The sequence below is a fragment of the Pteropus vampyrus genome, unplaced genomic scaffold, assembly GCF_000151845.1.
Source record: "Pteropus vampyrus isolate Shadow unplaced genomic scaffold, Pvam_2.0 Scaffold216, whole genome shotgun sequence".
NCBI classification, from domain to species: Eukaryota; Metazoa; Chordata; class Mammalia; order Chiroptera; family Pteropodidae; genus Pteropus; species Pteropus vampyrus.
In genome coordinates, this window is record NW_011888997.1 from 768,766 (window position 1) to 781,679 (window position 12,914).

General features: G+C 36.7%; 1 protein-coding gene and 1 non-coding gene across 3 annotated transcripts in view; one reads left to right on the forward strand and one right to left on the reverse strand.

Annotated features, from left to right (window-relative positions):
• The first annotated feature begins 2,517 nt into the window (after positions 1-2,517).
• Positions 2,518-2,636, forward strand: LOC111747266. Its single transcript, XR_002783456.1, has one exon. It is a non-coding gene; the product is annotated as a 5S ribosomal RNA (ribosomal RNA).
• A 4,974-nt stretch (positions 2,637-7,610) lies between these two features.
• The window catches only part of AEBP2 (AE binding protein 2), a 73,162-nt gene continuing 67,858 nt past the window's right edge, over positions 7,611-12,914 (reverse strand). The window contains exon 10 of one of the 2 annotated variants that reach the window (XM_023538252.1): positions 7,611-8,190. In XM_023538252.1, coding sequence (XP_023394020.1) covers positions 8,010-8,190 — 181 coding nt within the window. In that variant the 3' untranslated portion in view covers positions 7,611-8,009. The remainder of the gene's footprint in view (positions 8,191-12,914) is intronic. The other variant, XM_023538253.1, reaches the window with a different exon arrangement.

Below are 12,914 nucleotides of genomic sequence, written 5' to 3' on the forward strand. Positions count from 1 at the left end.
TGGACCAAGTTGAATACCATTAGGCTGGCCGAGCGCTCAGCCTGGTCAGAAATCAGTCATTCTAGATTTTAACTATGTCTTAAATGTCACCCAAAACGCCAACTTTGAACACACTGGAGACCATCACTGTGTTAACTTCTACTCAGGTTTCTTCATGTCTATGCAGGCCTTGAACTATAGCTTTTGCAGCCATCTCTAGGGTATGCTGCATAGGTGGTAATTCTGCACCAGTCTTTTTGTTGTTGTTAACTCAGACTTGCACATGGCCTCTCCTATTAAAAAAAAAAAAAAAAAAAAAAAATTATACAGGGGAGTAGACTTACCCTAGAACACATTAACCCAATTCATCAAATGCCAGACGAGGCTCAGATGCTTCTGCTCAGTGCTTGTTCTTGTCAGAAAGTCACAGAAAGCTGTGCAGTAAACAAGTAACATATGCCATAATAATTATTTAAGCTTTTAAGGCTTATGGTAAGTTTGAGACACTTTTGTTTAAATTTAAAAAAAAATAAAATTCTGGTGAGATGAAGTAATTATCTTTAAAAGTAGAAATGAATCGTTGCTTTAAAAGTGAATTTAATGAGAAAATATAATAAGTAAAATAAAACTGCCTCACACTGGGAAAAAAAGTGCCAACTTGGCACTAAGTGGTATTCAAGTAATGGTCAACCACACCACTGCAGCAATGATATATGAAATGAAAGCAACTGCCTATAAGTTTTACATGAAATCTTTTGAAGGCAAGAAAATATGATGAGAACTATCTGTCACCCAATTGCATTTTAATGTGACTAAAACTGCTCAACTTCTACTTCATGTAGTGAAATCTTACAGTCTTTACTTCTGCTAAATTCCATGATTTTGAAACAAAACACAAAAGTTCCAAAAGGAGCTCAGATGCTCCTGCCTGATAGAACTCCTTAGTGTCATCAGCAAAAATTTTATGTCAACAAAAGTTAAACCTGACAATGACAGCTCCTTAACAAGACCAAAGTTAGAAATGAAGTAAAGACAAATTCTATCAGCAAGAGCTTATTAAAGTTGGGGCTATGTTAAATAAGCAGACATTTACAAAAACATAATTACCCTCCTCTTCTGCTGGCACTTAAGGTGAGACAAGTGCAAGTCACTTAGCATCTTTGGCTCAAGGAAATTACATACCAGGTGTGCCCTGAGGTATTGAGAAAACCAAAAATGCCCTCACATGTTTCCAAATATCCTTGAGGGCCCATACTATGCTGGTTAGCATCACTGATCGAACCCCAAAATACACATTCAAAATATATATCTGGTGAATTCCTTTAAAGCTCAGGTTTTATGATTCAGCTGAATGAAAGTGTGGATTTGCTGATCTCTCTGTTTTGCTTGTTTTCACACAGAATCACACAATGACCACAAGGACGATTTATTAGACAAAACAAAACTGGAGAAAAAAATGAAGTTTTTAGATAAGATTATAATGTGCCATTAAGTGACTTGACAAAAATATAGCCGTATCTGTTCTGATGATGTGACAAGAGCTGCTCAGACGAAGCGGTTGCTGACATATGCTTGTGGTCTCTATGCTTATGCTGAACAGTTGTTTATGAATCATTGTAAAGAAGTTGGATAAAGTCATAAAAATTATCAAATATATTAAGGCATACTCTTTAAAGTGGAGACTTTCAGAGTTATTTTAATGATAGGGGTGGTAAATTCCAGAATGTATGTTTTCACATTGAAATTTTTAGTAGTTTTAAGACAAGGTTCTGAAACAGATATTTCAAATAAAATATAAAAAAAATTTTGTTTTAAAAACTCTTTAATTAAACATCTCTCAAATGTAATTTAGTCATTCCAGCTGGACTATCGATATATGATTTTTAACCAGTTGAATGGGCTCATTTTGTCAGTTCATGGCCTCCACACTGCTGCTCACAACAGCAGAGAAAGTGTCAGCAACAGAATTGAAACTCAGTTTAGACTCAAAATACAAAATAACACTATTTTTACTCTTTTGAAATTTTGAGGGAATGTCAGATTAAGTATGCCACTAACAAGACGTTTTTAAATCGAACCACTGAGAAACTCAGGGTATTATGACATTTAAAAATACAGTGTCAGCCAAATATAATGGTGATTTAAGCTTCTTCAGGAGTCAACTCCTTTTAAAAAGTGAACCCTCTCGAGTAAGGAAGGAGAGTGTTTTTTAGGATATTCTCAATATTATCACATTGATACATATTCCTATTGCAGCTCTATCAGACCTCAAGATCGGTTAAACTGAGGGAATTGTGATTGAGATGGCAAGGTGACATGCTTAAAATTTTTTCAATTATAATTTTAAAATTTCTTAATCATGTGGACCAGGATTTCTCTTTATATTGTGCTACAAAACAAAATACAGAAATAAATTAGATACTGATGTTAATGGAACACTGTAATTGTTAACCTTTAACTCTTACTGTAGAATTACATCCCCCAAAATATGTTGAAATTCTTACACCCAGTACCTTATTTTAAAAATAGGGTCTTTGAGTCTACAGCCATGCCACCCTGAACAAGCCCGATCCCATCTGATCTCGGAAGCTAAGCAGGGTCAGGCCTGGTTAGTGCTTGGATGGGAGACCACCTAGGAAGACCAGGTGCTGTAGGCATAAAAAATAAAAAATAAGGGATTGTAAGCTGACAAGGTCCTTGCAATCTGTGAGGTCAACCAAGGGTTGCCTCACCTAAAAAATAAATAAAAATAAAAATAGGGTCTTTGCAGACATAATCAAGTTAAGATAAAATCATACTTGAGTCAGATGGGCCCTAGGCCAAATGACTGGTGTTCTTATAAAAAGCAAAAACAGAGACACAAAGAGATTACTGTGTGAAGACAGAGTCTACACACAAGCACAGAGGGAAGACAGCCATGAGAAAATGAGGCAGAGATTGAAGTGGCGTTGCCACAAGCCAAGGAATTCTTGGAGCTACCGGAAGCAGGAAGAAGTAAGAAGTATTCTCCCCTAGAACTTTGCTGGCAGCATGGCTTGACGACACCTTGATTTTGGACTTCTAGCCTCCAGCACAGTGAGAGAATAAATTTGTTGTATAAAGCCACTAGTCTGTGGTCGTTGGTTACAGCAGAGCTCTGGGAAACTGACACAACTCCCATTTCAATTGTTTAAGTACACCCAAATGGCCTCTGTTCTCATTGCCTAACTTTTTAATAAAGGCTATAATTCAGGATTCATAAATTAATAGAATACAGCTATTATATATATATATATATACACACATATATGTGTGTGTGTGTGTGTGTGTGTGCGCGCGCACGTATAATGTACTGGAGTCTATGTAAGATTTGATAGAAGAATGCTGCAATGAAAAAAATTATAAAAAAAGAAATTTCACTGCCTCATTTCAGCCACATCATGTGCTGATCAGGAGGGAGGGAGAGAAAATGACTTGCCCAAGGTGACAAATCAAATCTGCAGTAGATACTGAGCTAGGACATTTACATCTCTTGATTTCTAATCCAGTATTTCTTTCCTGACCCTCTGGAATGAAGCTTGTTCCCCAGGACTGGAAGCCAAGAGGATTTGAAAAAGATAGCTTTTTCAGCATAAGAATAAATAGCATGGTTCCCACACAATGCTCTCAAGAGATTGCCTTTCATATTTAAATAAATATACATTCTTTACCCAAGAGAAGTCTAGGATTTGTCATAAATCTAAATTCAATTCTCATTCATTTGGGTAGAGGACTAAATTCTGCCTTTTATATCAGCAAAAACAAACTTCAAAACTAATTGTGTTCTATTGAATCAGAAAAAGAAAAAAGGAGGGATTTATGATGGCTACCACTCCCAATATGAACAAAATAATTATTTTTTCACCCTAGGATATTATTACTTATTTAAAAGAAATTTAAAACTAGTAACATTCTCATGTTTCCTATCACACTTGTGTCACTGAGGGAAATAACTTTCAGGGGTTATTCAGGTCGTTGTTATTCAGGATGATAGAAGCCTCAATATTTGTGTTTTGACCACTCTCCAGAAGTTTGATCCAGTTTTATTTCTTGGCTGCGGTCGTGCCTTTGTTGAATTCTCTCCAAAGGTTGATGTCAAAGGGGTCTCACTAACAACAGGCAACAACAAGTCTCTCCAAATGGAGAAAAGTCTCAAATTGGGAAAAGAATGCAGAGGCAGAGATGCCTTTTTTATTTCTACAAATCATCAGTGGTATGGAAGGTCAAGCAAGCAGGGCTGAGATGGAAACAGTGTGTTTCCATTTTAAAGAGGAATGTTAACAGGATGGGAAAAACTTGCAAATATGAAGATGGGTGGAGTTTTACCGAAGCTCAGGGATTGAAGGCTCAGAGTTCCTAAGCTTCCAGCGGAGTCAACATATCCTAAGCAAAACTTTATACTTGTATATAGTTAAGAAAAAGATACAGGGCCAAGTGTGAAAAAGGAAAAATAGTTCAGTCTTTGGTTATAGGGAAGATAAAAAATAAAAACAGAATCCTCCAAAAGCGCTTGTTTCTCTCATTGTTGAATTGCTTACCCTTGCGGTTCTGAACTTGAACATAACCCTGAGAGACACTAGTTGGTGACCCCTCCACCCCAGAAATACTTTCATCTCATTTTTTAAAACATGCTGTGTCTCTAGGCAGATCTAGAATTTGCCACAAATCTAAAAATCGTCACCACTACCTGGAAGCTATCCCAGTTAGCCAGAGAAACAGCCTTTGCACACCATTTCGCTGTACAAAAGTAGAGCTGAGACTCTGTTTTTAGACAGGCTTTGCAAACTCCATATGAAAGGCTGAGGATGACTGCCATGAACAGTTTTAGATTATTCCATTCTTCCTTCAAGCTTTCAGAAAAAGCTTGCCACCAGATTTGTTTTAAAAAATTCCATCTCACGTGAGCAATTTCTTGGCACAGAGAACCTTTCCTTTCATGTTATATTGAGTGTGTGTGCCACATTTCTTCAAAAGGCAAGTTTTCCTCTGACAAACAGAAAGCAAGTTCATGGCAATCCTAAACAAAGCTGCGTTTCGGTATCCCAATTCCCTAGCTTTAGAAAAGCTTGAATTATATTTACCTCAAGCATCCTCATGCTTTTCCCTAACTGGTCAATATTTTATAATGATACCTTTTTTTTTTTTTGGCTAATAAGGAAACAAACTTTTTGGCTTCTCAGTGCTAAAATCATAAATGGTCTTTCTTGCAGCAATGGAAAATATGACTATGACACTGAAAACTATGTTAACGGCCCAGCACACACACGTGTCCCAGTACTCTGGAGGAGAAATCAAAGGCACTTCATTGCGTCAATTGCCAGCCTCTGGAATCTCTCTTTCCAAACAAACAAGAAGGTGGAGGCATGGGCAGCACCTCAGGCATCATTCTGCTGACTGGAAGCAAGTTGCTTTGTGATTGATAAGAAAAATTGATATCGTGCCCCATTCCTCAGAAAAGCATGCAAAGATGTGATCTTCTTTTATTTTCCCCCTAATGATATGCTCTGAGACCCAGAGAAAGCAGTGGTCAGCTCATAGCCAGGCCGACAGACAAATCCCTCGCCTTCCTGCTTTTCACCTGAAATCATCATTGGGCTTTTGAGGTCAAACAAAAGATTTGATGCAAAGCACTGAGAAATTCAGTTCTCCAGGAATTTTTCAGACTGAGTGTTTTGAAATTAATTTTACTCCTCCACAAAAGGAGTGTGAGACAAACGAGTATGTTATTCGTTTGTCCGGTATGAACAGAGAAGAATTAACGTTTTCATTTAGGAATTTCTGCTTTCTCCTATCTGCAACCTTCTTCCATGTGAAGCCTTAGCACAGAACATAAGTAACCAGATCATATTTCTCTTTCTTTATATATTCCAAAAATGTGCTTTATGATTACCCAGGATTTCAAAGTAGAAAGTTAGGGGACTCGTTTGATGAGACTAAGCTCAAATTGTATCTCACTGATATACTTGCTGAGTTATCATGGGCATGCTACCCAAACTCCAGTGACTTCTCTGTAAACTGGAACTAATACCAGCTTCCTTTCAAGGTTGTGGGAATTAAATGCTCTGGGTCAGTAAATCTGAGATTCTTCATTTCTAATGAGCTGCCAGGCTATACTGACTAACACTTTGACTAAATTCTTACATAATACGATTATCAAAGAATAGACTAGCTCTTTAGATACTCACACAATACCAAAATATATTCTATCCAACTAAAAACTGAACACCAGTTAGACACAACTGGTTTTCCTCACCCTAGCAACTAATGGATTCTCAGCATTATTACTATCTTTGCTTAAGTGACCAGGGAATTGAGCTCCCATTACCTCATCAGTGAACTTACCCCACTCAATGAGCTAAGAATCAAATTGCAACCCATGCTTCTTAACAAGAGCTGGGTCACATCTATGTCCAGCTTTGTCTTAAAGTCAGAAAATACGTGCTATTGTTTGTGGTAACTATAAACTGAGTTTTGAATGTCTCCATAACAAAAGCCAAAAATGCACATGAAAATAACATTTATTTGCAACTCCACTTTAGCTTGTTTTGCATCTAATAGATGTCAGCCAACATAAGCACCAGAAGAGGGACTAAAGAAGATGAGAGAAATAAGGTCCCTGGCTCCATGGAACTTACAGTCTAGTGAAGAAGATATGTTGACACAGATGGACACAAATATGATCAGTACATTTTGATGCCACAGGACCCTAAACTAAAACAGAAGAGCCTAACAGAGATAGAGCAGTACCAAGGAAGGCTGCTCTAAAGAAGTGATGCTCAAACCACGGTCAGAAGGGTGAATGTTCAAGGCTGGGTATCCAGGAGGAAAGGGGTAGAGAGTGCTCCAGTCACAAAGAACAGCATGCTTAAAGACACGGAAGCCGAAGAGGGCAGGGAGTGCTGGAGGAAGAGAAATAAGTCCAATATGGCTTCTCTCTACCAACTAAATATTCACATAGGGAAGACAAAAGGAGTAGAGAAGCAAGAATCCTCACAAAACCCATATAACATGATCTGTCAAGATTTTTAATGAGCTTTTATTTATAAGCTCATTAGCTTTGTATGGCACATGGTAAATGCTATAAAAGTCAGTGCTATAAAGGTGCAAATAGATAGATATAGATAGATGATACACACATATAGATAGATAGATAGATAGACAGATAGATAGATAGATAGATAAACAATAGATAGATAAACAATAGATAGATAGGTAGGTAGATAGATAGATAGATAGATAGATAGATAGATAGATAGACAGACAGACAGACCTAAATACATAAATGCATTGCTGGCAGGGTTCCTTCTGAGGAAGGAAGAGATCACCTGGCAAATGAACATGAGAGAGAGCCTCTCTATTCAAAGATAGAGGAAAAAATAAATGACGAGAATAATCTGGTTTCACTACAAGGCTGGAAATTAATGAATAAGTTGTATATTTGGGAATGGGACTTTTTTCTTAATTAGAGAAGAAGAGAGAGTAATTAATCATTGAAAAATAATACTTCAAAATCAAAATGGTTCGCAAAGCATTGTTTGCAAAGCTGTTTATCATTTGACTCCCATAGGTTTTAATTATAAAAAGGGAAGTAGGAATGAATTTGCTTCATGATATTCAGTAATAAGACTTAATGTCTCATTTTTTATTTTTATAAATCAGTTTAATTAGGTTTTGGCTCCAGCCTACCCTCACCTAGTAGGGTTAATAAAAAATTCAGTGCAATATGGTTTTGAAGAAAAGGGGTTCTCCCTCCTGTTATTGGGGGAAGGTCTTCCCCATCCAAGATCATACAAGAATTCTGGGAGATTACAGAGTACTTGGAAAATGAGGGGAGGGGTTTTAGTCTGTTGTGGTTGTCGTGATTACTCTTGTTCCTTCCACACCTGAAGATGCTGACAAGCACTGGTCGCCCTCACTTCAGGGGTACTTTGAGATGCAATCCCAGCTGTCCTCTCCTCTTACCTCGGGCTCAACTTGAGAGATATTCAGTAACACTGTCAAAACCAGGGCCCTCAACATCCAGTCTCCACAGGCCTCCTGCAGTTGCCCCCGTACACGCAGTCAGGGATGCTGCAGTCCAATGGACATAGGTCTTCATCGCTCTTCCCAACGTCAAGAGAGTTTCTTCTTAAATCATCCTTCAAACAACCCTGACTCCATCCTCTTATTTCAGTTTTATCCCCATCAATGGGCCTGAAATACAAAAACCAACACTTGCCCCATTAGGGCCGAGAGATAAAAAGCAGGTTGTCAAATCACTCAGACTTTTAAGGAACAACATTGGACTAACCTTCTGGGGATGGGAATGGTAATAGGAGATACTTTATGTTTCCTAGGTAAACACATTAAAGCCTCGAACATCAACTACTTTTTTCTTAATTCACAACTGCAATGGCAATATTTATAAAATCTCTCTACATAAAAATGTCTTCAAAAAATTTTTTCTCTGCAAATCAAAATCTGTTTCCACAAACATACAGTCACATGTTGGTTCAACATAAATATTAACTCATTTTCATTTCCTTTTCCACCTCAGCTCTCCGTGGCTATTTGCATTCATTCTTTCCATTCATGCCACATTTGAGCAGATTTAATCTTTTGAGATTTCTCTCTACCCTCCCCACCCCCACCCCAGAGTCCTGTTTCGATTCAAGGATCTCATTTCTAATTCCCTAATGCCCCTAGGCTAAATTAGCTATCTTCTCCATGAATGGTAGAAATGAAGTCTCTTGTCTAAATCATCAAGTGACGCACCATCCCATCGCACGCCACAGTCCCCGCCTCCCCACACACACACACAACAGAAACCGCCACTGCTCTCACTCTCTAGGGCATCGTCAACTCCTGCTAAGGCTATTCTGGTAGTGTAAACAGTCATATTGCTGTTACCAAAACTCACTTTCTCTGTTTACTTCCTTAACTGACATATGGCCTATTTAGTTGGGGGGAAGTGGGACCGTATGTCTAAAGAAATAACCACCGAGGCAGGAGATCAAAAGAAACACTGTAAGAGGAAATACAGTTGTGAAAGGAGAATAAAACATAGGTACGTAAAAACCACAAACTTCAGTGCCAAGAAGGCGGAGCTTTGATTAACCAGGAATAGATTTCTGAGAAGAGAGTGGCTTTCCTTATAAAAATGGACAATTTTACAAAACTTTTAGGGATAGACAGCTATCCTTATTTAAAAAAAAAAAAAGGCGGGGTTGGAGGTGGGTAGCAGTGGCCCGAGTCCTCCTGGCCAGGAACACCGGTTTTTCTTGATTAGCACTCATGCTCATTCTCTCCAAATTTCCACTTTCTCCACCAGTATAGCAGCTCAGGAAGTTGTTAGAGGGATTTAGGAGCAGCAATGTGATTGGTTTAGAGGCTATAAGAATTATCTTGAGCTGAGTTTGCATAACAATCACCTAATTTGTACTTAGATTGTATTTTACAACAACTAGAATTTGCACTTACACTTTAATAAGTTTCAAAAATGCTCATTGCCCTTGTCAAATTTTTTTCTCTAATTTGAAGTCATTTGGACGGGAGGATGAAGCTATTCTCACTTCACCTCTATCTTCAGTCTCAGTATATGATCTCACCTCCAACCAGTCAAAACTTCTTTTAGTTTCCTCATCTGTCAAATGGGGATAATAATTGCAGCTATCACATAGGGCTGTTTGAGGATTAAATAAATTATAATACCTAAAGCACTTAGATCAGCAAATGGGATACTAAGCATTCAACATTAGCTACTGTAATTATTCCTCAACTTCCCCAAGTAAATGTATAAACTCACCAACATCTGTACTCATTAATCTTCCTTTTCTCCTCCCAAAAGAAAAGTACCATGTCCCTCCTCCTATCTAAGCCACTTGTGCTCTGGAGATCCATCTTTTTCAGCTTTCTACAGGACATGGTATTGTCAGTTACTTCCCCTCATTTATGTATCTTCAATCTTGTCCTCTCCATAGCCTTCTTCCCATCATGAGAAACTAAACTTTAGGCTCATTTACACCTTCACAACAATAAATCCATATTACATTATTTACTTTTTAGACAGACCGTTGCTACTATTTATGATCCAAAACCAAACTCATGATCTCCACATCTATCTGTTCTCAGAGGTCCTGTGATGTTGATGTAAACACACCTACTGTGCTACCAGTCATATAAAAGTGTAGCACCTACTATTATATAGAGTACATAATACATGATAATGATAATCAATGATTGTTACTGGTTTTGTATTTATTGTACTATACTTCTTATCATTAGAGTGTACTCCTTCTACCTATAAAAACAAAGTTTGTTGTAAAATAATATGCCATGTTACGTCACAGCAGCCTCATGTATCTCATGTTTACTGAGTCTCTATTGCATCATTTTCTCTTGTATATGATTTAATCTCTGTTTTATAAACTTAGTGTAGCTTAAGTGTACAGTGTTTCTAAGGTCTACAGCAGTGTACAGTCATGTCCTAGGCCTTCACATTCAGACACCACTCACTCACAGACTCACTCAGAGCAACTTCCAGTCTGACAAGCTCCATTCACGGTAAGTGCCCTATATAGGTACACCATTTTATATCTTTATATTGTATTTTTACTGTACCTTTTCTATTTTTAGATATATTTATATACACAAATACTTGCCCTTGTGTTACAATTGCCTGTAATATTCAATACAGTATCATGCTGTATAAATTTGTAGCCTAGCAGCAATAGGCTGTACCATATAGCATACATGTGTAGTAGGCTAGACCATCTAGGTTTGTGTAAGTGCACTCTACAAGATGAGCACAATGACAAAATCGCCTAACGACACATTTCTCAGAACATATCCCAGTTAAGTGAAACATGAGTCTATACACAGACACACACACAATGGAATATTCAGCCATGAGAAAGGAAATCTTGCCATTTGTAACATGGATGGACCTTGAGGGAATTATGCTAAACAAGTCAAAGAAAAGCAAATACTGTATGATCTCACGTATGGAGAATCTAAAAAAAGCTGACCTCATAGAAAGAGAGAGTAGAATGCTGGTTACCAAGGGCTGGGGAGTGAGGGACATGAGGAGATGTTAGCCAAAGAGTACAAACTTCGGTTCTGGGGAATCTAATGTGTATCAAATCGACTCATCGTATACAATTTTATGTTAATTACATCGCATTAAAGCTGGAAAAAATAAAGGTGTAAAAATCTATGACTCTCAGATTTGCCCCTTTCCCCCAAAAAAAGACTAATAATATCCAGCATTGGTGAAAATGTAGAAAAGTGGATATTCCCATATATCTTACTGGAATTACAGATTGGTGCAGCCGTGTTAGAAGTAACGTGGCAGCACTACAGGTATCAATTTTGACCCAGTAATTCCATTTCTAAAATTTTTTTTTCAAAAATATTTCTACACATGCACAAAGATACACATACAAGAATTTTTCCCACAGCATGATTTTAATAGAGGAAAGGTCTTGATTGCCTATCAATAAGAAATGAGTTAAATAAACTATAGTACATCCTCACAGTGAAATGCTCTGTAGAAATTAATAAAAAAAAAAGATAAATCTCTATGTGTTAATATGGAAACATCTCTAAAGCTTATTGATAAGCAAAAAAGAAATATACTGTTTGTATAACAAAAGGGAAATATGTATATATTATGTAGATACCAGAATACATATACAGGTTCTCTGAATACAAAGAAATTGTTAACAGTGCTTGCCTATGAGGAGAGAAACTGAGGCTCAGGATGTTAGGGAATAATTTTATTGTAAACCTCATTTGCCATAAAGTGTAAATACATTTTACATACCATGTGTCAGAACAGTGTTAGTAAAATATTTGAAAAATAGGCCACTAGAAAATTTGTAGTTTTGAGATTCAAGAAGTGAATTTTCTGAGAAACATTCAGGGCCTATCGGATTAAAAAAAAAAAAAAAACTTTATTGTGGGAAACAAAAGAACACTTAAGTAAATAAGATGCAACACATTCCTGGGTGGAAAACGCAATATTGTCTAAATTAATTCTCTAAAAATTAACTTATTTATTACAATAACAATCAAAACACCAAAGGATTTTTACATAGTAAAAATATATTGCTCCATTAATTTGAAATGTTTATCATATAATAATTCTTGTATAACACTTCATATATGATAAAAGTAGCACTTCAAGTAAATGGAGAATTTAAGATTGTATTTTAAATAGTACTGGTTAACTGTTAAAAGCAGGGGGCAGACGTAGAGCCCAGCTTCAAAATATATATAAAAGAAAATTTCCGCTGCATTATAGTAAAAAAATTTAAGCCATTTTTCCAGCAAAAATATGAGGGTAAGAAGGAAGTGGAAAATATGGAGGGTGTGCCTACAAACTAAAAGAAACTCCAATGTGTATCTATTAAAAGCAATGTACAGGTCTTATTTGATTCCTAATTTCAAACTTTTAAAAACAATTATAAATCAATCAGGAAAATTATATTGAATAAGTGATATTAAGGATTACTGTTAAATCTTTGTGATAATGATACTGTTGTTATGTTTTAAAAAGTGAAGACCTTATCTTTTAGAGATACAACCCTAAGCGTCAGTAGATTAAATGATACTCAGATATCTGAGATTGGCTTCAAAATACACCAAGAGAATCTGGGGTCAGATATAGATGGAATAAGATTGGCCATGTATTGATATTTGTTAAAGCTGGGTGATGGGTGCTACAGATTGATTAAGTTCCTCTCTAGACTCTTAAATATGCTTGAAATTTTACATAATTATTTTTCTAAAAAATGAAACCAAAAAAATAACTTGAAGAAAATAACTTACTCTGATATTGTGTGGGAAAGGACTGTCTACGCATTAACAAAGTAAAGGTCCCTAATGAAAAAGATTGAGAGATTTGATTAAAATCTGTATAAAAATAACAAGAGTTA